We start from the raw sequence: 26,074 nt of genomic DNA on the forward strand, positions 1-26,074 counted from the left end.
TTATTTATTTCAGCTGTTTATTGATCTCTCTCTCTCTCTCTCTCTCTCTCTCTCCCCCACCAAAAAGGAGGATATAACAAAAAGAAAAATGTACCAACTACTGTCTTAGATTTGCATCTTATTAAAGATTTTTTTAAAAAATCAGTAATACATAAAAAATAATTTAAAGTAGGTAATCCAATGCTTTTGCAAAGATCCATACTGTAATATTCTGGGAGTAGTAAAAGATTCTCTTCTCTTCTTTTACATTCTTCCTGTTACGTTGGTCGAAAGTCATCGGGCCTATAAATAAAAGAATGAAAATTCATTAATTGGGACCTTTTGTCCTGGTAAAATAGAAATTTATCTTAAGGAAAGAAGCAGAACAAGAAGCAGTAGATGGAAACTAATCGAGGAGAGAAGCAACCTAGAACTCAGGAGAAATTTTCCTGACTAGTTAGAACAATTATAATCAGTGGAACAACTTGCCTCCAGAAGTTGTGAATGCTCCAACACTGGAAGTTTTTAAGAAGAGTTTGGAGAGTTTGGACAACCATTTGTCTGGGTTTCCTGCCTGAGCAGGGGGTTGGACTAGAAGACCTCTAAGGTCCCTTTCCAACTCTGTTATTTTGTTAGATACCTGGTTATTACTGCGTTATATTTTTCAATACAATTTTCCATAAAATAACATTGTGAGGTGGATATTATTATACATGTGTGTGTTTGTGTGTGTGTGTGTGTACGCAGGCCATTGTTTGACTCCTGGTGAACTATCTGGACTAGTGCCTGCAGTTTTCTTGGCAAGGTTTTCAGAAGCGGTTTGACATTGTCTCCTTTCTAGGGCAGAAAAAGAGTGACTTTCACCCAAATCACCACCTAGCTGGTGGAACTAGAACTCACAGTCTCCTGGTGCCTTTAACCACTACACCAAACTGGCTCTCCATATACATACAGGTGGACATTAATAAACCTACGTGTACAGTCCAATACACAAAAGGACATTGAAAAAGAATTTAAAGATTTTGTAAAATATTTATGGATATTATGAAGCTGCACAGCTCACATAGTCACCATCCAGCTGCTCTTAACATCTCAGTGACTGTATATTCATTAGTACTGAATGGTGGGTATAACATTTTTACTAATGGGAAAAGGAACAATGAGAATGTCGTTGGGTTTCAAATACCCTGTACTGTTTTTGGAAATAGACTTTGTTTCCAATACAGCAATCTAAAATATGTGATGTGTACTAAAAGAGTTCTATTCTTTTCTACAAAGCAGAAGAAATATATAGAGTCCCTAATAGCAATTAATGAAAAATTTATATGAGGAATAATTTGATTCTACCTAGAACATGGTAATTAAAATAATAATCGCCTCTAATCTTCTGATGTAATCCTCTATTTCCCACTAAATTACTTCTTTTCTATATGTTGTTTTTATAACATGGGATGTTGCTATGAAACACATTTTTGTTCAAAATGAACTTCCTATTTTTTGGCTTTTACAATAGAGTAGAATAGTACAGAAGATGGGATCCATATTTTTTATGAGAGATACTTCGGTTATTTCCCATGTTGACAGAATAAATCAAACAAACTGGAGAGTACACTTTTTTTTTTAATCTGCAAAGGAAAAAAAAAATCCTAAACAGATGTCTAAAGGATATATAGGGAATTTAGATTTTCAGACCAAAATCTAATGAAATAGAGCAAATCAATACTTTATCTGCTCCTCCAGAATCAAGCAAGTTTTAAATATTGGTGAGGAAGGGAACCTGACTAACCTGAACCATAACTTTCATTAGCACCTATGTGTCCCTTAATTATGATTACAATAGAAGCCTGAGAAGAGAATAGAATATGCCATCAAGTCTACTCCCAACTTCTGACAATTCATCATCTTTTTCTTTTAATGACTCCATAATGAGCCTCGGTGGTGCAATGGTTAGAGTGCAGTACTGCAAGCTACTCCTACTGCAATTTGGCAGATTGAAGCCCACCAGGCTCAAGGTTGACTCAACCTTCCATCCTTCTGAGGTGGATAAAATGAGGACCCAGCTTGTTGGGGGCAAGAGGCTGACTCTGTAAACAGCTTAGAGAGGGTTGTAAAGCACTACAAAGTCTAAGTGCTATTGCTATTATAATCCCTTGCAGGATGGACTCTGGGCAACTGAATGGAGCTGAGTGTTTACTGGCCGGATGCCCTTTCCTGTTGCCAATGCAGAGTTATATGCAGCAGATATATTTTCCTCATGCCCAGAGAGAGAAATATCTCCCTCTATCAAGGATCGAATTCACAGCCTCCTGGCTGTGAGGCGAGAGCTCCATCTCTAGGCCGCTGCACCACAACTTTTGACAATTCATACTATCATAAAACACCTCATTCAGAAACCAGAGAACAAGGACATTGTTTTAATTATTCACTATTTTAGTTACCACCAAGCAATTAAGATCAACTATGAAAAAGCCAAGCAGACTGGAATGCGTTGATTATTAAGTGATGACACATATTCTGTTTGGCGATGACATTGCATCTTTCAGGCTTCCTTAAATTAAAAAAAACAAAAAACCTGTTTGAATAGACTCTTGAATGTAGCGTTTCACCTGATGAATCATAATTACCAAATACAGGCAATATTTTACAAGGGCAAACATACCTTATATTAACCTTAATATTCTCATTAAAGTAATGTGTAGAGAAAGTCAAGTCGACGTTTTAGGAAAACGCATTAACTTTAAGCTCATCAAAATGGTCTGCCAATTTACTCTAATGAAGAATGGGAAAGGGACTCTGGTGGTGGTGGGATCTCCTTGGGCTGCAGTAGATGGGACAATCACACATCCCATTGTCTACATCAGAGGTCTCCAAACTTGGAAACTTTTAAGACTTGTGGACTTCAACACCCAGAATTCTCCCCAAATCCTGGGAGTTGAAGTCCACAAGTCTTAAAGTTGCCATGTTTGGAGACCCTTGCTCTATGCTATTGAGTACGGACTATAAAATATTTGCTTCAACAATCGCAGAAAGATTAAAAAGATTTCTAAACCAATTTATCCATTCATATCAAAATGGCTTTCTACCTAAGAGACAAGTCAAAGATATTCAGGGAGTTGGGTCCACAAGTCTTAAAGTTGCCAAGTTTGGGAACTCCTGGTCTACATACTGAGCCAATTTTTTTAAATGTTTGTTTAATTTACTTCAAAGATTTACAGTTTAGCGTTTATGGGTTTCTGCCTTAAGATGAGAGGAACAAATAGCACAACTGATGGGTTGACTACTGTAATGACATGTGGGAATGGTTGCTTAGCCTGCAGAAGGAATGTTGGTGTGGCAAACGGAAGGGATTTTCCTTAGTTTCTTAGGCTGCAAAGGCAATGCGGGAGGCATGTATTGTTAGACTTGCATGCGTGATATAGAAGAGAATAGTATAGAATAAGAGAGTTAGAAGGGACCTTGGAGGTCTTCCAGTCCAACCCCCTGCTTAGGCAGGAAACCCTACACCACTTCAGACCAATGGTTATCCAATCAGCCTTCCAAGATAGTCCAGATAGAAAGGACGCCCAAATAAACTAATTCTACTTTATTGTGAGGTTACCTTAACTGAGTCCTGTGTGATTTATAATTGTTCTGAAACGTTTACTCAATTTAGTAAATTTATCTGATCATACAGCAACATTTATGAATGTTGAACTTAAGAAGTGCTAAACCATAGCAGATCCACATTCATCCAAGGCATTCTCTGCATTAAGCTAGACTTACATTCGTTCATCTTTAAGCAAACTATCTCATGGTTAAATTTGATCCCACTGAAAACCAATATGGTTTTCTCCAATATATCTAATCATATTTCATTGGCCCAAACCTGCTATTTGTGAAGTGATAACATTTGCAGGTGTGCTCTTTCATCAATTGAAACCACATGCTTGGCATCTCCTTGCGCTCCTCTATTTGAAATATTTTGCTTTCTGGCTTGTGCGTCTTATGAAGCAGGACTGGAAACATACCTGCAAAAATACCTTATTCTTTTATATCAACACTGCTTATCCTGGGCCTCTTGGTGTTGGAGGCAGACAGACATTTCATTTTGGCACACCGGAGAAAAATTAAAGCAGCCATATGGTTATGTAAGCATGTGTAAGATTATAAATACAGGTAGTCCTCAATTTATAACCATTCGCTGAGGTAAATGCATCTGTTGGAAGAGGATCCATTGCAGAGGGTATCACGAATACTCCTTTATGACACACTTACGGAGTCCAGATCCTTGGGAAAGCATCGATTTCCTCTTGTGTATATTCATCTAGCCTCTTGGGCACATTGCGGGGTTGTGGAAGCTCCTCGACCAAATTCTTACGAATGTCTTCAGGAATAACCTAAAGAAAGGAGAAACACGATAACCATTAATTTTCATTCAGTTTTTCAGAAGGCTGGACCTTTGAGGGCTCAGTTCAATGACAGCTATTTAGACATAGCTGAAAAGAAGTGTAGATTCCCTTTTTGTACCTCTTAGTGCCTCGAGATTAGGGGTGTCAAACTGACAGGCTGCGCCTAGGATGCATCATGTGCAGGCCGTGCCCAACCCGGCTTTGCAAAGGCAAAAAACGTTGCGATACGTCACATGATGTCACGTGACACAATTGAGTTTGACACTCGTGCTCTAGATTGGGGGTGTCAAAGTCGATTTCATTGAGGGCCACATTAAGGGTATGGTTGACTTCGGGGGGCCAAGGTGAGTGTGGCCAGCTCGATGTCACTCGTGTCGGGGCACCTGTGGTGGCCCAGAGAAAACAGGTTCCCGAGCTCCGTTTTCAGGTACGAAGGTCTCCTGATACCCTCTGCCAGTGAATACAGAGCTTGGGAGAGCTGCACGCAGCCCTCCCGAGCTCCGTTTTCAGCTGCAACAGCCTCCTGCAACCCTCTGCCAGAGAAAGAGGCATCACTGGCAGAGGCGCCATGGGCCAGTTCTTTGCTGTTTCTACAGCAGCCCTGCAAGCCAGATTTAAGGACCCTGCGGGCTGAATCCAGCCCCCTGGGCCTTGAGTTTGACAACCCCGCTTTAGATCAAATACCACCATTTCCACAAAGGAGACAATCATATACTTTTCATAGAATCATGAGGTTGGGAGGTGCCACTTGGACAATTGAGTCCAAATTCCTAAGGGCAGCAATCCAAATTAAAGAGTTCCAGACAAATGGCTGCTTAGCCTTCTCTAGGATCTACCCTACTGTTAATTAGATCCATAGTCAAACTGGTTCATTGTTTTTCATTATTATGTTTTTTCCCAAAATTCAATTCCGATCTTCCTGTAACTTTCAATCAATTATTTCTTGTCAAAATATTATATCCATCGTCTTCTGACACCTAAACATTCCTGGTTCCTCCAATCTTCCTTCACAGGCTTTGTTTCTAGCCCCTTCTTATTTCACTTGACCCTCTTATTCTGTTTCATTCTGACTCCTTAAACTGCAGTGCCCGGCGACAAAGTGTAGTCTATGCAGAATAAAGAGAAATTACAGTATACTTCTACTGATATAGTCTATCTATGTATGTATCCTTTTCGCAGCCAGATTGCACTGGTTGAAGATGGGCAGTATTACGTTGAATATGTTAAATTAAAGCTATCATAAGGTGAAAATATGAGAAAAGTTGATTTAGAAAGACTTTCTATTGATAAATACATGCTGAATTCTGCTAATTACTGCCTTTTCTTTTCAGGATGATTACAGAATGATCTTTTTATAATCTATTTAATTTAATAACTGTGGTAGTGCAATAGTTAGAATGCAGTACTGCAGGCTACTTCTGCTGATTGCCTGCAGTTCAAATCTCACCAGTCTCAAGGTTGACTCAGCCTTCCATCCTTCCAAGGTCGGTAAAATGAGGACCCAGATTGTTGGGGGCAAGATGCTGACTCTGTAAACCGCTTAGAGAGGGCTGTAAAGCACTGTGAAGCGGTATATAAGTCTAAGTGCTATTGCTATTTTTATAGTCAAGATTAATTGGTGTGGACCCTTTTTTTTTTTAAAGACCAGCAGTGCCAGCTTAAAGACTTACATTTTCTACCAGGAATTTGTCAAATAAATTTTCATTTAATTTTAAGACTGATCTATATGCTGCTGTTGCTATGTTTTCATATTACAATACAAATTTTGCATTCTTAGCTTTGTTTTTTAGGTTCTATGTATACTACCTTAAAGCCTACTTTAATTGAAAAGCTAATTTTTGCATTTTGTGGATTAAAAAAATGAGTGCTTGGCTATTGATAAATAAATAAAAATATGATGAAAAAAGTATATAGTTCTTCTGCAGGATTATCCATATCAATTTATATCAGGACCAAAAGAAAAGGACCACAGTAATTCTAAAATTGTTACAACATGAGCTTCTGCACAAAATTATATTTTTCTAATAGGAATCCTTCAAATTTAATTTCTTTCAATTATAAGACTAAGAAAGCAAGATACAATAAGCTGTTATTCATACATGAGAAGAATATCTGCAACTGACATACATTATCGGGAAAAAGATGTAGCCTTTGCATCATAGTTCTTCTGTGAAGGTTTTTTGGGAGCATTCCATAGATAGCCAGTTTTACAATCTGGAAAATAAGTATAGATTTTATGTATAATGCAATGCAGTTTGACACAAATAAGAAAATTACTTTCAAAAAATGCAATAAACACAAGGATAATAAAGAGGAGAGCTCTCCTTAAGTTGCTTGCAAGTGCCAGCATGAGGAGTTTGTCTTACATAAAAGTTGCTTTGTACTCAATCAGTTTAATGAATGCCTTTAGCTCAGTATTGTCTATACAACAACTTTCCCCAATACTGTTAACTTTAGAAGGACTGAGTTCGGCTTCCAGAATTTTCCAGCCATCATGACTTATGCAAATAATTTAGAGGATTGAAATCCACACATCTGGATGACTATGGATGGAGAAAACTAGACTAGAAACTCCTGGGCTGATAAGAACAGTCAGGCAACAGTAAGCGAAAATTCAGTTCTTCAGGTTCTCAATAGGACACACACCATATTTCTACTGGAATTGAATACATAAAAGAGAAGAAGGAAGAAGGAAAAGGGTAGAGGAGAGGGAGGAGGAGGAGGAGGGAATAATTTGAAGCAAAGTGAATTGTATAATGTATGGATCAATTATTTTAGAGTATGTGTTTATCATTAGCATTTCAAAGTAAATTCACCACAGTCCAAAATATATGAAGGGATATTGGAATCTTTCTATACGCTCAAAATATGTGTTTAGCTATCTTCCTTTAGAGTACGATGTTTTTGAAAGGAAGAAAAACTGCAATAAATATTTGAAATTATTTTAAATCACTGTGGATTTGTTAGCCCACACAAGCGTACGTCAATATGTTAATTTCATGTAATTATTTAATATAAGAAATATAAGAAAGCATATGAAGAACTTTCTTTGTGCAGAAAAACTTTGGACAGCATTCTGGAACACCATCAACTAAAATAATGAAAAACTGTCAAAGGAAAAAGGTTTAAACGTTGAGGGAAAGGCAAAAGGGAGATACAACTAAATGGTAATTTTAAAAGATGAAGAATATCCTTTCTAAAATTGCAGTTTTTCAAAGGAGGGCTGCTTAAAATGAACTGCAAACATCAAAGTGCTCTGAACTGCTCCTTAGGCTTAGAATATCCATAACATAGCCAAGTTAAAAACAAAAAAATCCTATATTATTCCGCTATTATTTTTATACTTTCTACAAAAACAAGTCTGGCACATCTAATTTATTTATCCAAACCAGGGAAAGCACACGGGCCATGATATCTGAGATTCCTTTTTCCTACTGTAGGGGTTGGCAGGATCAGATTCATTTTCAACTAGATCTTTATTTTGCTAGTTAAACCAAAGTTACTCCAGTTCTGCTCAGCCCACAGAGATATTCTGATGGATAGACAGCATCCCAAACGCCTTTACAAAAATGCCTTTCCAATGTTTCACTGGCTTGGAAAGAAGTCAACCATTCTATTAACAATGCATTGGAACTCTTACGGAATGAATGGAAATGCTTCAGTGCTTCACCTTTCATAACTAGATGAAGATGTCATTTACTTCACTTTATTGTCACCGCACCTCATACAACAAAATTAAATACCATCTTCAGTGTGCATTATGACTATGAAAATAAACACAAATACACATCCTTCACATTGAATTGAAAACCCCGTGATATTGCATTAATACTGCATTATACAGTAGAATTCAATAGAGTTACTGCCCTGGGATAGAAGCTGTTTTTCAGCCTAATGGTCCTTGATTTTATTATCCTGTTAGCCAAGTCAGGTCCTCTTTTAGGGTAACACCCAGAAACTTAAAACTGGCCACTTGCTCCACTCAGTCTCCATTGATAAGCAAGGGCTGGATGTCTGATCTGTTCCTTCTATAGTCCACTGTAAGCTCCTTGGTCTTATTGGTGTTGAGGACCAAGTTATTGTCTCCACACCATGAAAGCAACCGGTCCACCTTATCTCGATAAGCAGACTCATCCCCCCCAGAGATGAGTTCCACCACTGTTGGAAATTTAGAATTTGGAAACTAAATCTGCAAATTTAGTAATAGTATTATTAGTGTGAGTGGGAATGCAGTCATACACATAAAGAATATAGAGTAAGGGACTCAACATCCAACCCTATGGTGTACCCATTTTAAGAATAAGGTCTGAAGAGTTTCTCATGTAGAAAAATGCATAAGCAGTTGTGGTAATATATCCATCATATTCTGCAAGTTCTTGTACAGCTTTGTAAGATCTGGGGGTATCACAAACGCTCCTCATGAGGGCAGTAGTGTCTTTATGATGAGAGTTTGATCCTGTTATCTGCAAAGCTCAGAGGACAGGAATGTGTGTGGGAGTTCACAGTACCTATCCGAGCCATGGGACCTTTGGTGCCCTGCTTTCTCACGGGAAATTTATCACCTTCGCCAAGGCCTAGCTAGATAATGTTGCTGAGCTAATGTTGAAGTCATTGTTTTGATTTTGTATTTGTATTTTCTTAATAAATACTGCTACCCGGGGCTCTCGGGGCTGGCAGTTGCTCAGACGTCTTCCCCTGCGTCTCCCGTCATTTTTTCAATTGCCAGTCCATCACAAGTGGTGACCCGACGTGATAGTTTGGAAGGCTATACGTTTGGCGTGATAGCTTGAAAGCTATACGTTTCCCGCATCCTATACTCATCGTCGCGGACGTCGACTGGGCCCTCATCTTCTTGGCTGGACGGAGATAGATTCTTTTCGTGAGTATGGGGAAGGTCTCTCAAAGCTCAGACAAAGCACCTTAGAGAAATGAGAGAGATCGCTGGGAATAGTTTTAAGTTTGGAGTTCATAGTAGAGGACATGAAGTAGGAAAGAAAGAAATTGAGGATTTATTACAGTATGTTTGGAAACATATTCCGTGTTATCCAGAGGGAGGTAGTATTAAAGTAGAGCGCTGGAGAAAGATAGGGAAATTTTGCACGAGGAGCCTCGTGCCCTTCTTCAATTTTGTTAACCTGGAGGTGGTTATGGATGCATTAGCTACGCATGAACAACCGCTCCTATCACCCCGAAGAAGGTTTGCCGCCTTACAATGCGGTACGTATAGTTGCCACCGACAGCACCTCCAGATAAATCCAGAGGGCTGTCAGGCACTGAAAATACTTTGTCAGAAGAGAAGAGTTTGCCTTTAAGAGTTCAAGTAGATGCAGTTACTGCAGCTATTCAAGAAGCAACAGATAGAGGGGAATTATCAGGAGATGATTTGGTAGATTTTGGAGTGGAGATTCAACTTAATCCAGTAGAAATTGGTGTGGACGTTGCTTTAAATCAACAGAGAGATAGAATGCCTGAGGAGGGTTCGTTCTTCTCCCACAGTTAAATTTACAAGCCGTAGGGCTCTCCCTGACGGCGAAGGTGGTGAGAAGACCTTTACTAACATCAAACAAGGAAACAATGAACCCTATGAAAATTTCATTAGCAGATTGAAAGTGGTTATTGAAAGGCAAATTGACAATCAATTTGCCCGGAATGAATTGCTTTTGAAGTTAGCAGTAGATCAGGCTAACGCAGATTGCCAAAAGGTGGGGAGTCAGACTTTTAACATGGAGACTTTAGTTCTGGCTCTCCAGGCAGGAAATGCTAATAAAGAAACTTTTTTAATTGTGGGAAGCCTGGACATTTTAAAGCGCAATGTCGGGCTCCTGGGGGTCAAAGTCAGCAAAATGAGAGATCAATGGGACAGGGTGTGACCTAAATCAGTAAATCAGTATATCAGATGCTCCTAAAGTTTTTACTGATGGAGAAATTTTTTTTTTTGGTGCTTGTGTTTGGAAAGATAAATCTGGAATTTGGCATACAAAAGTGACATCAGAGCAAAAGTCTGCCCAGCAGGCAGAACTTGCTGCTGTAGTTTTGGCTTTTCAAAATTTTCAAAATCAGGATTTTAATCTAATAGTGGATTCTTTGTATGTATATAATTTGTTACCCTTTGTAGCAGGTTCTTATTTGTCTCCTGAATATCACCTAATATTCTACGTTTGCTTTTGTTGTTGCAAGAATGTTTGGAGCAGCGTATGAATGTGTGTTTTATTGCTCATATCCGTAGTCATAGTAATTTACCTGGAATTTTATCACAAGGCAATGCCAAAGCTGACAGTGCTGTAACTTCAGTTCTCACTGTCCAGCCATGGGACAGCCATAGTTATTTTCATCAAAATGCTAAAGCGTTGGCACATCAATTCAAGCTTACTGCTGCAGAAGCTGCTGCCATAATTCAACAATGTCCAACTTGTTCAAAGCAAGGCACGGCTATTCCTATGGGAGTCAACCCCAGGGGTTGAAACCCTCAATGATTTGGCAAATGGATGTTACTCAGTATCCATCATTTGCACCTTGGAAGTATATACATGTGACTGTGGATACTTATTCAGGATTTCTAATGGCTACTCCTCAAAGAGGTGAAGCGGTTAAACATGTCATCAATCATTGCATTAAGACATTTTCAGTCGCTGGTACGCCTCAAACTTTAAAAACAGACAATGGTGCGGCTTATCGGAGCACAGTCTTTGATCAGTTTTGCAAACAGTGGTCCGTGGAACATAAATTTGGAATTCCATACAATTCCACAGGACAAGCTATTGTGGAGCGTTATAATGGCACGCTCAAGAACATGTTAGCTAAATTAAATAAAAAGGAGGGAAGCTCCTGGGGCTTCCGGCAATTCAAGATCATTTAAATCTTGCTTTGTATACTTTAAATTTTTTAAATTTGTCTGGTAACCCCCTGAGCGCGGCCAGCAGGCATTTTTCTTCCCTTCTACAGATGCAGTGAGGCCTCGAGTGTTGGTGCGATTCCTTCCGGATCCGGCATGGGTTCCCGCTGAGCTGATTACGTGGGGACGTGGTTATGCAGCAGTAGAACATCTTGGTCAAATTCGTTGGGTTCCTGGTCGATGTATCCGGCCTGATCATTCACAAGCGCCTTCGCAGGTGCCAGTGAGGGATGTTCCTGATTCTCAGGATGGCGTTCCTGAGGTTCCTGATTCTCAGGATGGTGTTTCCGTGGTTCCTGATTCTCTTGATGCCGGCAGTCCAGGCGTTGGCGCTGTGAAAGCTGGGAAAAGATGACTGCTTATCTGAGATTATCAACTTGTATGCAGCAGGTTCCTTTGGGAATCGGACTAAATTAATCTGCAAACAGCGGCATCTTTTGATTTTTCCAGCATATTGGTCCTGGCATAAGGGTCAAGACATTCTTTACTCGGGACCTGATAAGGATATTATATCTTCAGCCTGTGCTACAACTCTGATTCTGTTTAATGTTTCTGTTTCAGACTATGGACAATATTGGTGTCAATTGGAGTTGCCTAAGTTACTTTACACAACTTCTTTTTCCATTCGTCTTATGCCTCCACGGACTCTAATGCGGAGGCGGAGAGCTGCTATTATCTCAGAAACTAGAGACCTTGGTGATAATTTATGGAAGGAAAATTCCTACATCAAGGACGTTCGGATTGCAGCAAAGAGTTTAAATGTAACTAATTGTTAGCTTTGTATGCATGTACCCACCTTTTGGAATAGCTATGAACTATAGAGATATTCATATTTTAAATAATTTTACTGTTGCTATGTTTTATGATACTGTTGAGAATATTAAGATGTTAAATGAAGAAGTGTCTGAAATTCGCCAAATTACTTTATGCTTTAGATATAATGTTAGGAGTTTGTGCTTTAATTCATTTACATTGTTGTGTTTTTATACATAATTATGAGCCTAACATTACAAGAACTGTTCATGATATGGAAGACCGCATAGCTGAACACGAAGCAGGAAAAGATGGCTTCAATAAGTCACTTTGGGCTTTGCTATGGGATTGGCTTCCTGACAGCTCATGGTTACGTTTATTGCTTCAATTAGTTGTAATAATTGTTATTACACTTATTATGTTATGTTACTGTATTCAATGTATTCCTAATCTATTTCAAATGTGTGCCTCAGCCTTAAGTGTACGAAACCAAGTTTGCGAGGGAACTGTGTATTTTGCCACTGAAACACCCCCTATCTTTGAATAAATAAAAAGGAGGGAATGTGGTAATATATCCATCATATTCTGCAAGTTCTTGTACAGCTTTGTAAGATCTGGGGTATCTGCAACGCTCCTCATGAGGGCAGTAGTGTCTTTATGATGAGAGTTTGATCCTGTTATCTGCAAAGCTCAGAGGACAGGAATGTGTGTGGGAGTTCACAGTACCTATCCGAGCCATGGGACCTTTGGTGCCCTGCTTTCTCACGGGAAATTTATCACCGCCAAGGCCTAGCTAGATAATGTTGCTGAGCTAATGTTGAAGTCATTGTTTTGATTTTGTATTTGTATTTTCTTAATAAATACTGCTACCCGGGGGCTCTCGGGGCTGGCAGTTGCTCAGACGTCTTCCCTGCGTCTCCCGTCATTTTTTCAATTGCCAGTCCATCACAGCAGTCAACAACCAAAACAGATAAAGAGGGTACTAATATTAAAAGGTTTTTATCATTGTTCTCACTGTCATCATCTCCCTAATTATCTACAGCCAAAAACCTTAGAATCCAACTCCAAAGCACAAAGTTAACAGAAAAATTATACAAATAGCAAGCAGCGTGAAGCACATCAGAGCAAACCAAAGCCATGAGCAAAAAAGCAGTGAGGTGAAAGTGGGCAAGAAAGGGACGTCACAGACTTTCAATGATCTTCAAACCAAATAAGTGACTTTCAATTATTTTCCAGTCTTTACCACTGATGCTTAGTGCAAACAAAGATTTGTAAAATGTTCTAGAACCGTGATGGCGAACCTATGGTACATGTGCCGGTAGAGGCATGCAGAGCCACTTCTGCGGCACGCGAGAGGTCGCCCAGAAAAGCCTCACTGTGTATGCATGCGCGCCGCCCACCCGCCAGCTGATTGTCGGGTAACTGGCGAGCATGCGCAGGGGGCGTGAGGGCTGGGGACTGGCATGTAAGTGCAGGCGTGTGCACGATTTTCGACACGGGAGCCCAAAAAGGTTAGCTACCACTGTTCTAGAAGCAGCAGACTCTCTACAAGTTTTTCTTGTATTTATAATGGGACAGACTTTGACTAAATTGCTTTAAAAGTTCTGTGGCTACCTTGCTGCTTGTCTGAGCTTGATTGTTTGCTTGCGGATGCTTCATTACGGGTGGTCCTCGACTTATGACAATAGAGCCCAAAGTTTCTGTTGCTCAGTGAGACATTTCAGTGAGTTTTGCCCCATTTTCTTGCCACAGCTGCTGAGTGAATCACTGCAGTTGCTAAGTTAGTAACCCTGTTGTTAAGTGAATTCTTGTTTCCCCCTTGACTTTGCTTGTCAGAAGGTCACAAAAGGGGATCATATGACCTTGGGACACAGCAATGGTCACACGTAGGAACCAGTTGCTAAGCATGTGAATTTTGGTCCCATGATTATGGGGATGCTGCCAAGGTCGTAACTATGAAAAACTATGGACCATAAGTCACTTTTTTCCCCAGTGCCGTTTGAATGGTCACTAAATGAACTGTTGTAAGTCGAGGACTACCTGTACTGATGATGTTACCTAATTGGGTGATGAAATGTCTACAAGAAAACCAAGCTGAGACAGCATCAAGGACTCCACCGTTCAGCCCCTAGTTCTATTCTATTCTATTCTATTTAAAAGTTCTGTTAAGCGTTTCTGACATTGTGTAAATCTGAACTGAGGGCTAAAGATTTTATGGCTTCATCAGATGTTTAAGACGTGCTCAATACACAATAAAGAGTCCCTGTTCAGGTATAAGTTTTACTGATCCTTATGTCAACTCATAAAACATTTTGTATACACGTTTTATAGTTGGTAACAGAAAGAAGAGTTTCAAAGAGCAGGCAACAGTGTGGAATCGAAAGTACATTCTATTTATATTTTCTTCAAAGACTGATTAGATGGCTGAAGCTTCTGCCATGAAAAAAATCTAATTGGAGAGCATGATTGATGACTCTTGGCTATGGATGTTTTTCATTTGGATGATACACCCAGAAGGGTGGGGGGCAAAAGCAGGATCAAGGGTGACAGTGAATTATGTATCTCAGAGTTGGTTACGCCTAGGTTAGTGCCAGGCGTAGAATGGTAGCTTCAAATAAATCCTCTTTAGTTTTGGGAGAGTGACTCGAGGCTCATGATTTAATTGGAGGAACTGCTGGAACCCTAACATCTTATGGAATAGTTTTTAATCTGGTTAAGAAGTGAAAAAATGAGGGTTTTTAAAAATTTCAATACCTCTTTTTATGGCTTTGAAGTAGGCAGGGCAAGCAACACCTTGCAATTTTCTTTGTGTAAACATATGCTTTGTTGCTTAGAGCAATATTTGGAAACCTGCATAAAACAGGAAAAATAATGAGGACAACAGTTATATTTGAACTTCTCCCCATTAGCCACAGGAAGTCTGGGAAGATCTGTTTATCCTAGAATGGAAGAGAAGCTGGAAGAAGTAGACCGGGTGGCATAGTGTTCCACTGTGTGGAAATTATGATGTGTTTTGTGAGTTTTTAATTCTTTTTACAGAATGTTGTTTGAGCTGCCTACGATTAACATGTATAAGATGGGTGGCCATATATGTTTTCTAAATAAATAAACACAGCCATAATTAAGTCTGGCAAAAGAAATATATTCTTTTATTGCAGTCAGGAAAAAATATATATCAAACCCAAGACCAGCATGGTAGACACAATCTTTACAAAGGAGAGTAATAGTTTACTGACTCAGATGCCACAGTTCAGATGTTTCTCTGAGCTTGCTTGTTTTCTTGCAGATCTTTCATGACCCAAACTAGGTAACATCATCATCACTAGCATCGATGGTGTTACCTAGTTTGGGTAATGAAACGTCTACAAGAAAACAAGTAAGCTCATAGAGCACCAAGGACCCCTCCTGTCAACCCTGAGCTATTCTCCTTTATTAGCACAGTTAAGATAGTTGCCTGATCTAGGCCTCAATTTTACCAACTCCTACATATTGACAACAATACGAGTCCTCCGGAGGAGTCCTGTCTCAAAACCGAGATTCCTGACTTTTCAGAAAAGTACTTCTGTGGTTCTTTTCTCTTACTTCAAAGAAAATCTCCATTTCTCGTTGTTGTTTTTTTAATGTGCCTTTATCTTGGCTTGTACATAAGATTTGCATTTGAGGAATATCATGGGGATGAAGCTTTCCAAATCGTTGAAAGCAGAGGCTGTTCTGGGGAGGGGAGAGGTCAGATCCAAAAGCCCTGGAGACCATGAGAACTACTCGGGCTGCCAGCCCTCTTGGAAAACTTGAAATAATGTAGACGTTGAACAGCTAAAAGTAGAGGATATTAAAATATGCAGCTTGGACAAGCTTGATAAAAAGGAAGTTGTAGAACTGTAGGAGGGGGAAGAACACTGATTACATTTAAATCAAGTCCTACAGTGCTAATCTATGTAACGTTAATCGTAGTTAACACTAATCGTAGAATGACAAGGACATGGGAGAACCGACTTCTCCTATTGTCCACAATAATCCGGATGGATCAAAAGATGCATTATTATTAAACTATAAGGGGTTGAAAATTAATGGAAAAATGAAATCCAATGAAACGAAAATCCTACTTATTTCAAAACATAAATGCGTCTAACTCAGGGATGTCAAACTGGTGGCCCATGGGCTGGATGCATCACGCACAGGCCACGCCCACCCCAGCTTTGGAAAAGGAAAAATGTCATGAAACGTCACATGATGGCAACATGACGTGGTGAGTTTTGACGCCCGTGGTCTAGATAGTCACTCAATAAATATATGGTTTTAAGATCGAGAATCACTGCCAAGAATATCATGATCTGAGAGAACACTTAAAAAACAACAACAATGAAAATTATAACGGTAAAATAATCTTGCAACTGAGAGCCAGTATGCCAAAGTAGCTAAGTATCTGAAAATCTCAAATTCAAATCCCAACTGTAAAGTACTATGGTTTCACTAGATCAGTGGTTCCCAAAGTGGGCCGTATCGCCCCCTGGGAGGGCAGTGGGATGCCTTGGGGGGCACTAAGAGGCAAGGGGGGCATTCGATGTGCCAGCCCTGCAGGATCACTGACTGCTGGCACGCAGCCCATTGACTATTTCATCGCTCCGTAACTGGCGCCTCGAATGCAGAACCCACGTGCGGTGAGCCTTGCCAAGCCTGGCAGGGGATAGGTGGGAGGTGGTGGAAAGGGGTCACCTTAGCTTGCAGGTTGCCCTCTCCGGTGGAAGTAGCAAAGGCATGCCAGAAGGCCCGAAAGCAAAACCCTTCCGAGGTGTGCAGTGGAAGGGGTGGGTGGTCCGACATTAGGGCCCCTTCCCCAGAGGAGAACAAGGGAGCGCGCAGTGCCCACCTGGCCTCTGCGTCTCCAGACAGCCGGGCTTGCGCGCAGGATGCGGGTGGGTGCAGCTGTGGCTCTCCAAGGCATGTGGTTTTGTTTGGTTTGGCTCTACGAGGCTAGCCTGGACATAGAACCTAACCCTCTGCTGCCCAGTTCTTCCAACCAAGCCCTACACTTGCTTGCTTACTTTCCAAGCGATCGTTCCCTCCACCTCTGCCGGTCTGGGCTGCTTCCGCATGCCTTCCTCCTCCCGGGCGGAGCATTTGCAAAATTGGATGCCAAAGAAAGAACTGGGGCAGGGAGGTGGAGAAGGGGCAGAGGGGCAGCTGCATTAAGGAGCAGGAAGATCTTAGCCATGGTTTATTGACTAAGCCGGAATCAAACAGCATGCTAAACTCTAACCAGAAGGTGAGAAGCACCTCTTTTGGAACGGAATTCAAAGTGCCTGATATCCTAGTGTTAAATCTCCTTTGCAAGAGAAAAATACAGCAGATAAATAGCGAGACGACAATAAAATGCCCTGTTCCTGTTGATTTTCCATTTCCATTTATCCTTTCCCAAAGGCAGCGAAAAACCAATATGTATCAGCAGCTTTTCTTTCATCCTGTACATTCCTAACTGGCAAGTAACTTAATTCCAACATCTTTATGAATTCCTTCATATGAAAGGACCACATAACTAGAGAAAATAAGGTTAATGACGTTATTAACTCAGCATTCACAGATTTAACATATTTACACATAATCTTCTAAGGATTATGAATTAATAAGTTATTCCTTAAATTACAGCCTAGAATTTGCGATATCTATCAATTCAAAGTTAAGGACTTTTAATTAACAGCTTCAAATTCCAAGACCAAGAACATAAAAGTGTTCAAACACACTGACATCCCATTGTTTGGATAACACTTCCATGTGTGGCAAGAAAAGTAGGAACGAAGTACAGATAGTCCTTGACTTACAACAGTTCATTCAGTGACCGTTCAAAGTCACAACGGCACTGGAAAAACAGTGACTTGTGACTGTTTTACCATCCCTCATCTGGTTACGTGATCAAAATCAAGACACTTGGCAGCTGACTCATATTTATGATGGTTGCAGTGTCCCGGGGTCATGTGATCAACTTTTGCGACCTTCTGACAAGCCAAGTCAACGAGGAAACCAGATTCACTTAACAACCATGTTACTAACTTAAACCTGCAGTGATTCACATAAAAACTGTGGCAAGAAAGGTCATAAAATGGGGCAACATTTATACAACTGTCCCACTTAACAACATAAATTTGGGGGGTCAGTTGTAATCGTATGTCGAGGACTACCTGTGCATAAAACTCCAAGACCAATTCTATAAGGGATTCCATTAGGCAGCAGAATGGATACATTCCTCAGCCTTGCCCCGCACATTCCCCGAAGGCAGCCAATGGCTGGATAATACTTTCATTTTGTTATACATCTATTTCAAATCTAAACAAGTCTGTCTGGACTGCAAATAATGCTTATGCATATAAAACAGTAAAATTTGAAAGTCAACATTACTGCACATTTTTTTTCATTTTTGTTTACATTTGCCTAATATATGTATTTTGCAAGAAGATTCTTTATACGCTTTCCGCTTCCACCATGATATTGAGATTTGTTTGTCAATCCTCACTCGTAAGTATATGAATATTTTCTTGTTTGAAGAACCATTTTACAAAATTACAAATAGAGCAAACACTACACTCTTAGTTACTAGTATGAGGAATTGTACATTTGAAATGAGTAAAAATACTCCTCCATTATCTTCGTAAGGTTCCAGATAAAATAGTTTAATCTTACTCAATTAATGTGGAAGTGTCGACTCTGAATTCACTGCCTATAATGTTTCTCATACTATTTTGTTCACAATAAAATGTGGTTTATAGGAGCTTGCCAATTAAGAGAATGTCCCCCAAATTAAAGTCTTACTGGTTTATGCTGCCCTCTGGTGTTCAACCACCATAATATTCAGGAGATTACAGATAGAACTTGCTTAATGACTGCCCAGTTTAGCAACTGTTCAAAGCTACGACAGTGCTGAAAAGATAACTTTACGACTGGACTTTGCATTTATGCCCATCACAGCATCCCTCTGGTCATATGATCAAGTTCTGAGTGTTTTGCAACTGGCAGGCATATACAATGGTCATATATCATGCGATTTGTGCCCTTCATTGTTGGCTTCTGACAAGCAGAATCAATGGAGAAGCTGGCAATACAACTGCAAGTTGCAGACATGCGATGCCTGTTTAATGACCCACAGTGACTCATTTAACGGCTGTTGAGGTCATGCGATGTTAAGTGACCATATCACTTAGCAAAGGATTTGACAGTCCCAGTTGTGGTCTCTAAGAGAAGACTACCTGTAAAACTGAAAATTAATTATGGGACTGTACTAATCAAAAAAGTAAAGTTTTAACTTATTTCTACAAGTCATCATTATGAACCCAACTACTTAACTAGATAATAATACTAGCATTAAAGTTAATTTATTTAGATCAATATAATCTGGTCCAAGTCCTAATAATTGATAGCATCTGACTGACCCAGGTGATCTTTAAAATTCAGGATGTTCAGGCTTGGTTAGTGGTGGCTTATCAGGGCTGCAGGAGAGATTCAGTCCTAACAAATACTGGAGGGTAGAATAAATCATTCCTAAACTCATGTCAAAGAAACAATATGAAATTTCCATTAGATAAAAAAGGAGTAAAATCAAGAGAGAAACATGATAAATAAAGAACATTATCTGCATTAACTAAGTCATTTCAAATAAGCCACAAGTAAATGTTCATTTATTTAGAAAATTTATTTGCCACCTGTCTCGTATCCAACGACTCTGGGTGACAATATATTATAAAATATACTATAAAATGTTAGCCAGTGAAACTTTAGGGAATGTATCTCACATAGGCTAGTCATAGCATCATTTTTATGCCTGGTTTTTTTTTTTTTGCTCCTGCCATAAATGCCAAATATGTAAGCAATTCTTTTGGTGATTTTGCTGCTCTTTCCCAAGTGTACTAAGTTGAACAACAAGGACCAGTGCCACGGTCAAGCATCAAAGCCAAATAGGTATCATCACAGAGTAGAAATCAGACACCAGAAAGCATCAGAAAAACTTTTTGGCCAAAACCAGGATGGTTGAGATGATGATCATGGATGGCAAAAGAGAAAACAGCTCAGTAGCAATGAAGGAGCTGTTGAGGAGCATCAGGCAAATGTATGCTATTATGAATTCTGCTGTTATGAAGGAATACACAGAGATCACAAATCCATAGAGTGAGAAGGGCTTGCGGGGAGAACAGACAGAAAGTTGCCTGAAGAAACAATCGTCCACTACAAAAAAAAAAGTTACAAATGAAAATAACCTCAAGCATGATACATAGCTAGACTTTGGGAAGGAAAATAAAATTATAGAGGGAGAAATGGAACTTTATGGAAATGGAACTTTATGTTCTAGATATTACCATGAATAGATATTCTATCATCATGCTACCTATCTTTTGCAATCCTCTATTATTTAATTAAAGTAATTTTAACAACATAAGCAACATGGCCATTCAAATATTCAGCAGGAGTACTATGCATCAACAGAGGTACTGCCTAGTGTTTAGATCAAAAGACTATCAACGACAGGAAGGAGCAAGTAGAGTCATTTAAGGCAGAAGACAAATATATGGGGTTAGAAATAGAACTATGAAGACAGGTGAATTGTTCACAGAGCATTTTCCTGACAGAAACTTATACAGAGTAGGTCAGCAAATGATTTAAAGACACATGTCAACATAGTATGATAGACTTGTGGGACTGGCGCATTGTGCAACAAGGTCACATAGTGTAATAAGATTGGGACTGGGTTAGGGACTTCTGTCTTCACTTGAGTTGTGTTGGGGGGGGCATGAAGGGAGGCTCAGTAAATCTGACAATAAAGGTAATAATAATAACACAGACGGAGAAAAAGGCTAGCACTTACTGCGGTTGGATCTTTTTTATGTAGTTGAGTAGCTGTAAGTTGCAGGAAGCCACCAGGGTATCTACAATACAAAAATGACAGCCAAAGTTCATTTAGGATCAGGCAAAGAGAATGTGCATAAGAAAGTGGCCAATAAAAAGCACTTGGAAAACAAAGCCCTCAGCCTATCTTCCCTAAGCTTCCAGGTTTAAGCCTCTTCCTGCGTCTACTCCCCTTCCTCAGCCAGTACTACTATCTTGTGTATTTAATTAGTGCTGGCAGACTGCCTTGAGATTTATACAACCAGCCCAAAAGAGGACCAAAAAAAGAGAGACTCCAGCATCACTCCACCAGTAATCAGCATAGATGAATTCCAAGGTTAACTTCAGACCAACAATCAAACAACACCTCAATCAAGAAACTGCCAAAGAGCCATAAGTAAACAGCCTAACCAAAGAATCTCTAAGGCTCTTCCCACCCATACAGCCAGGCAAGACACCAGAATATAAATACTGAAAGCAAACAGCACTCCTTACTAGCACTGATGATGTTACCTAGTTGGATAATGTAATGTCTGCAAGAAAACAAGCAAGTTCAGAGAGCACCAAGGACCCCTCTTTTCAACCCTGAGCTACAAATATCCTCCTTCATTGATAACTATTAAGTTCACAAACTAGCACTGAATTCATTGCTTAACAATGCTTACTACAACCAGAAACTGTCATTGGTGACATAGTCAAAAAGGCATGTACGTATCCTGCTTGCCTATGGCAGTTCCAATCGTCCCAGTTCCTGTTGTTAAGCAAGGACCTTACATAACCCTGACTTGTGACTTGCTAGTGGCTTCCCCGCGGACTTTGCTTTCAGAAGCCAGCAGGAAAGGTTACAAATTGTGGGCCCATGACCATGGGACACCACAAATATTGTAATTGCAATTTGGGCGCTAGGTGCCCAGATCACAATCACAGGGCCACAGGGATTCTGCAGTGGACATAAGTATGAGGACTAGTCATAATGACAACTTATCCAGTGTAAATACAAATGATCGCTGAATGAGAAGTTGTTAAAAGTAGAAACTCATGTCCTTGGAATCATAAAAGTAAGGTAACTTACAATGATACTATGTTTTGGAAACATTCATTTTTGTAGATTTAGGATTATGGAAAACTTACCCACTATGTGATGAGTATACTTTCTGCTCCCATTTGTTGCCAGAAAAAGCAATATGCCTTGTATTAATGATGACGACATGATCCCCAAGGTCACCTTTTTTAAAAAAAAAAAAACATTTATCCGTTAATAAGATTACCTCCAATCAAAAAATCTGATTATATATAATGACAACACTAGATATTTTTAAAAAGATGTTGGATAACCGTTTGTTTGAAGTGGTGTAGGGTTTCCTGTCTAGGCAGGGGGTTGGACTAGAAGACCTCCAAGGTCCCTTCCAATTCTATTCTATTCTATTCTATTCTATTCTATTCTATTCTATTCTATTCTATTCTATTCTATTCCATCTTCTTTTTCCATTCCATATTCTATCCTATCCTATTCCATCTTCTTTTTTCATTCCATTCCATTCCATTCTATTCTATATTCTATTCTATTCCTTCTTCTATTCTATTCCATCTTCTTTTTCCATTCCATTCCATTCCATTCTATTCCTTCTTTTATTCCATCTTCTTTTTCCATTCCATCCCATTCTATTCTATTCCTTCTTCTATTCTATTCCATCTTCTTTTTCCATTCCATTCCATTCCATTCTTGCTTGCTGTGTGGTGCTGAAGACTTATTTTTGCAGACTATACTGCACCCTCAGAGAGCTGTTTAATAACAGTTCTTGTGAGTGCTGGTCTTATTGTAATCTCTCTAAAAAAATCCCAATGTCAGAGTCCTTGGTTGTGATAGATTTTTGAGGCAATTTATGGATGACATTGCTCAGGTCTGTGCCAACTTGAATACTGATTTTGATATAGTATATATTGATAGATCCAGTACATTGGCTATTTGTACAGGATTCTTACAGATTCTAAGACAATATTAAGGGCTCCAATACAGAATGATATAAATCCCAAACACTAAAACATTCCTTTTTATGGAGTCCATTAATTCATTTGAAAGTTAATCAAATGGCTAGCAAATAAAGCCATCATAGTGGGATGTGCAATGTATTGTAAGAAACTACTTAATTTTTGAGACGCATATATAGGGTTGAATTTTGATCTAAAAATATCTGATTTTAAAAAAGGGTTTCAATTTACTAACACCATTGCCCCACAAATCATATTTTCCCCCAAACAATATTTATGTATGCTAATGTTTAGTAGGATTTTCATTAAAGGTAATCCAGAACTTGAATATAGTAAAATAAGCCATACAGAATTAAAACCATTCAAATATAAACAGACAATACTGAAATGCTACTAAAGAAAGTTTGCTAGATGTTCTCGGGAACATTTCAAAAACTTTCAGTGACTAGGTAACTTGTTTAATACTTACAACTTTTTTCTGTATTTATATATTTTATCATTTTGTAAGCCACTCAAGGTCACTTGAACCATGCAGCAAATAAATTTAATTAAAAACTAGATCATTCATTGATGCCAAAATCCAATTAAAACTGGAGTCTACTTAGCGGCATTGTGCATATATTATTTTACTCCAGATGTTCTGGGTGATTCTGGCTGAAATCTCAAAAGAATATTGAAATATTCAAATTATTAAATTTAAAATAAACATGAAACAATTTTGGCATCAAAATCCTTTTAGATTCCATTACTTGTAATCACAGCCCTATATTCAACAAATCACCTATTCATTTTGTGGTTAAGAGTTAAACCATGGCGTAAAACAATATCGCAAGAACTCATTTTGTTGAAATGAATTGAATTATAGTTGAATTACTGCAAATCTCCAAGATACTTAGTAGATGTAGTTCCAGCTTTGCTTATCCACATCCCCTCCCCAATTTAGAACAGGAAAATAAATCACTGCTGATGTAGTGCATTTGTTTCAATCCAAAACAAAACTTACTCATTGCATGGTATATCGGCTTATGTTTTCCCTCCAGTCGGACACTTGCAATGGCTGCAAGTTTCCCTGGCGGTTGCATCCATCCATCTAAAAGGTACCAGGTTCGAGCAAATGTAGCCCATTGCTTAAAAAAAATAATGAGTGTATAAAATAAATGGCAAGATACAACCTTGGATGAAAAAACAATAAAGATATTTGACATTCCAATGCCAGATCCAAAGCTAATCCTACCTGGATAACGGAAGACAAATGGACCTAACTGTGTGAAAGACCAATCTTACATCTTTCCTTAATAAATAATAGGTGTGCCTGAAATCAGTGGCTCTTAGGAATAATAATAATAATAATAATAATAATAATAATAATAATAATAATAATAATAGTAATCAGCTTCCTGCTGTAGCGCCAGGGGAGATACAAAAGACTGCGTGACTCGAAACATCTTAAGAAAATACTTGGTTGATAGCTAAGATGCTGGCAGCAACCCATATCAACCATCAGAGCCAGTCAATGATATTTGTGATACATTTTTAAATGTTCAGTTGACTTGAGTTTCATGTTTAATGAATAAAAGTTTATAATAAAAAATAAATAATAATCATGTCGCTAGCAGCAACCAGTATCAATACCTGTTGTGGTTTGCCAGCAACAGGAATTGGCAGCAGAGGTCTCTGATAGCGACGACTCGGATGAGGGGCCTGGGTGTGATGCAGGGATGGAGCCAGGACTATCGGAGAGTAGCGTGCTGCCTTCAGAGCTTGTAGAGTCTGGCAGCAGTGACACAGAAGTCCCTGGGGAGCCTGTGCCCGGTGTGTGTGTGCGCAGCACTGCTCAAAGGAAAGAGCAGCTGAAAGCAGCAAGGGCGACTTGGAAGTAAGGCTGGAAAGTGATGGCCCCTCCCATAAGGGATAAAAACCAGCCCTCGGGGATGTGTTCTTTGCAGGAAGCAAAGAAGTTCTTTAGACTCAAGAGTTCTCATTGAAGCCTTGCTTACTCTGGTTTGTTTTTGAAATGTCTGTCGGTGAATAATTTAGTCAGTAATTAATCTTCTGTTCTTGGCAGCTTTTTTCAACCTTGAAAGGGCTTGCTTTTGATACAGGACAATTAGGTTTAAATGTCTTTTGGCTGGGAATGTACTGAATTCCCAGTGCCGCATTAAAAAAGGTTTGCTTTTATACACAGTTTGTGTTTAATTTGAACAAGGCTTGGGTCAGAAAAACCACCATTAACACCAGTCACTGGTATTTGTGATACATTTTTAAATGTTCAGTTGACTGAGTTTCTTGTTTAATGAATAAGAGATAATAATAATATCTAGGATGATGGCAGCAACCCATATCAACCATCAGAGCCAGTCAATGATATTTGTGATACATTTTTAAACGTCCAGTTGACTGAGTTTCATGTTTAATGAATAAAAGTACAATAAAAAAAATAAATTTATATGCTGTCTCTCTCCCAAAGACTCTGGACTTTGCAGCAAGCCCAATAATGGTCTGTCCTTAAAGGACAAACAAAACCCTCACACTACTCACATTTCCTAGATTCAGTATATATTTATGTAAGCTCAGCCATTGGTTGGACTTCATTATTATTCATTTACATTTATTTGTTGCTTCTAGAATCGTGAGCCAATGTATTCCAGCTACAAAGTCCAGCTGTGGAGATTCATATTGCTTTAAGCCAGGGTTTCTCAACCGCAGCTTTTAAGAGATACGGACTTCAACTCCCAGAATTCCCTAGCCAGCCATGTTAAATAGGGAATTCTGGGAGTTGCAGTTCATTCCTCTTAAAAGCAGCTAAGGCTGAGAAAACATGTCTTTAAGCCCACCTAGAAACATCCTCCGGACTCTTCACGTGTCGAGAAACCATCCATCCAGCCGTTACTCTTGACTAGACCCCAAGTCTCCAAGACGATTCTTAAGGGGAGAGATGCCGCGGAGGAAGCCTCTGAAAGCCGGCCGGCCTGCCCTCCCCCAATCCTTTTACGGCTCCTTCTTCCACAGGCGGCTTCCTCGGGAGCCGGACCTGCCCGAGAAAGCCCCCACCCCCCGCATCCCGAGGCGGTCGGAGACAAAGTCACCCCCGTACCTGTGCAGACTTGGTGAAGCTCGCCATGGCTTCCACAGCGCGAGCGGAAGCGGCGGCCCGCCTGGGTCACGGAGACGAGAAGCCAGAGCAGCACCTGTCTGAGAAGCGGAAGGG

At 39.5% G+C, this 26,074-nt stretch overlaps 1 protein-coding gene across 1 annotated transcript; it reads right to left on the minus strand.

Moving 5' to 3' along the window:
• MRPL13 (mitochondrial ribosomal protein L13) lies at positions 1-26,071 on the minus strand. Its single transcript, XM_026703611.2, has 7 exons — positions 25,961-26,071; positions 23,870-23,993; positions 22,009-22,102; positions 20,858-20,918; positions 6,495-6,581; positions 4,234-4,355; positions 1-282 (listed from the first exon to the last, which is right to left on the minus strand). Exons 1-7 carry the CDS (start codon positions 25,985-25,987, stop codon positions 258-260), a joined length of 540 nt encoding a protein of 179 aa, XP_026559396.1. The 5' UTR covers positions 25,988-26,071; the 3' UTR covers positions 1-257.
• Between the last annotated feature and the right edge of the window lie 3 nt (positions 26,072-26,074).

The sequence above is a fragment of the Pseudonaja textilis genome, chromosome 3 (assembly GCF_049901715.1).
Source record: "Pseudonaja textilis isolate UNSWEBS1 chromosome 3, rPseTex1.2, whole genome shotgun sequence".
NCBI classification, from domain to species: domain Eukaryota; kingdom Metazoa; phylum Chordata; class Lepidosauria; order Squamata; family Elapidae; genus Pseudonaja; species Pseudonaja textilis.

What these genes read in the sequence shown, in the direction of transcription:
- MRPL13 (XM_026703611.2), bottom strand. Translation starts at nt 25,987, where the DNA reads ATGGCGAGCTTCACCAAGTCTGCACAG. An exon ending in GCTTCACCAAGTCTGCACAG is followed by an intron (nt 23,994 to 25,960) that starts GTACGGGGGTGA and finishes ATTTTTTTTAAG; the next exon opens with CAATGGGCTACATTTGCTCG. An exon ending in GTATACTCATCACATAGTGG is followed by an intron (nt 20,919 to 22,008) that starts GTAAGTTTTCCA and finishes TTTGTATTGTAG; the next exon opens with ATACCCTGGTGGCTTCCTGC.